This window comes from Aplysia californica, unplaced genomic scaffold (assembly GCF_000002075.1).
Source record: "Aplysia californica isolate F4 #8 unplaced genomic scaffold, AplCal3.0 scaffold00895, whole genome shotgun sequence".
NCBI classification, from domain to species: domain Eukaryota; kingdom Metazoa; phylum Mollusca; class Gastropoda; order Aplysiida; family Aplysiidae; genus Aplysia; species Aplysia californica.
The window spans coordinates 135,409-137,268 of NW_004798165.1; the positions used below are offsets into that span (position 1 = coordinate 135,409).

General features: G+C 39.6%; 1 protein-coding gene across 1 annotated transcript in view; it reads left to right on the forward strand.

Annotated features, from left to right (window-relative positions):
• Positions 1-1,363, forward strand: part of LOC101856935 (calpain-5) — a gene marked incomplete at its 3' end in the record, with an annotated part of 8,770 nt that extends 7,407 nt beyond the window's left edge. Inside the window, 2 exon segments of the mRNA XM_035972902.1 lie at positions 93-326; positions 1,266-1,363. Coding sequence (XP_035828795.1) covers positions 93-326; positions 1,266-1,363 — 332 coding nt within the window.
• Between the last annotated feature and the right edge of the window lie 497 nt (positions 1,364-1,860).

A 1,860-nucleotide genomic window follows, 5' to 3' on the forward strand; every position in this document is an offset into this window, starting at 1 on the left:
TTTTTTTCTCCCTCCGCCTTCCCCGCCTCCAGTTTGATCCTAGTTGCGTCGATTGATGGGTACAACATTAAAAATCACAATAACTCTTGCAGTTAATTACAATCAAGCGTAACATCATTAACATCATTGTTTTTAGTGTGTTTAATTATTTTGTGGTATTTTTCATCCGAACCGTACACAATTTCTCAGGTATAGAAGCGTACTGCATTCTAAAGTGTGAAGATCAGGAGATTCGACTGAGTACTACGGAAAAGTCGAACAAGCCAGAATGGAAGGACCGAGTGACCTTCTACAGAAAGAAGCCGACAGAAGATGTTGTCATTGAGGTAAGGTACAAGACTTGCCAATACATGGAGAGAAAGAGTCGAGTGAATTATTTCCTATGTTGTCATTTCAGTACGAGACGTGGTAATAGTAACAGACTGATCGAAAGAGTCAAGTGAATGATTTCCTATGTTGTTATTAAAGTTCGAGACATGCTAATACATTGAATGAAAGAATCGAATGAATTCTGTCCCATATTGTCATTGAGGTGTGAGACATGATTACTTACACGTTGACCGAAAGAGTTTAATGTATTCTCTTTTGTCTTTCTTATACCTGGTGCACATTGCAGAATGTTTCAACGAATCTCCATTTGAAACAATTTAGTTTAATTACAATTTGACCAAATTCCCAAATCCAAACGTGTTTGATTTCAGCTATCTAGTTTAAGTTTAGTGAGAGTTTTACGGCATTTGCAACACCACAAGGTCATATAAGTGCCGAAGATTAGAGTTGTTACAAGTGGGTAATAAACACAAAAATGAGGAGGAGAGATAAGGACAGATTTTTTTATAGGAAGGAAGAAGCAAACCATATCAAAGCACCCGCCGACCACCCACCTTCCACCAATCATAATTTGATAGACCTATGCTTGACACATTTAGATGGAAAAAAACCCATAGATCTCTTCGTAAAAGGCCGGTAGTCCATTTCAGTGGATGGTTGGCAGGTACTCTGGTGTGGTTTGCTCCTTCTTTCCTATCAAACATCCATTGTCCTCACCTCTCCTCCTTCCTTTTTGTGTTTGTTACTCTCTTGTAACACCTCTATTCGTCAGCACTTATTGTGTTACAAGTGAAGCAAAACTTTTGCTTAAACTAAGAAGTCCGTTTCGGGGTTTATGCACGGTATCACAACAACCAGTTACAGGTATTTATGTGAAAAAAGTATCCACCTCAAGCGGACCCAACTTTCAGATTGTTAATAATTTAACTCTCCAGGTGTGGGACTCGAACCTCCTAAAAGACGAGCTGGTCGGCACGTTGACCCTGCCCATGTCCAAGGCTCATGAGTACACAGGAGGAAATGTAATACGCCGGTGAGTGTTTGGGCAATGGTCACTGAAGGTGTAGAGTGAAGTGTGCTGACTGCATGCATGATTAATTGCTTCTCACAGTCAACAATTTACTGTACTCCATTTAATTATGATGGAGCTATCGGCCAAAAAATGATGTTAGGGTTAAATGTTAGGTTTTCAATTGATGTCATTTTCTTTAAGTCTAATATGTCTTTTGTTATTTCCTACTTATAAATTGTACAAGCAACACCTATTTATTGCTTTGGGGCTCATTTTGTCGGCACACCTCTCTGGGTTTCTTCTTTGGGTGTCGGGTCTGAAGCAGACATGGGACATTATGGTACCCACCCTGTTGTTGTCTTCTTGGTCAGTTCGGTTAATTGTCATAAAGTTGTTCAGGTCATCTTTGAGTGTTGTTCTCTGCTTTCCCCTGCTCTCCTTCCCACACTGTAGCAGTTTCTCACAAGTCGTTGTTCTATTTATGTACCAAAGATTCTAACACCCCTTTTAAATATATA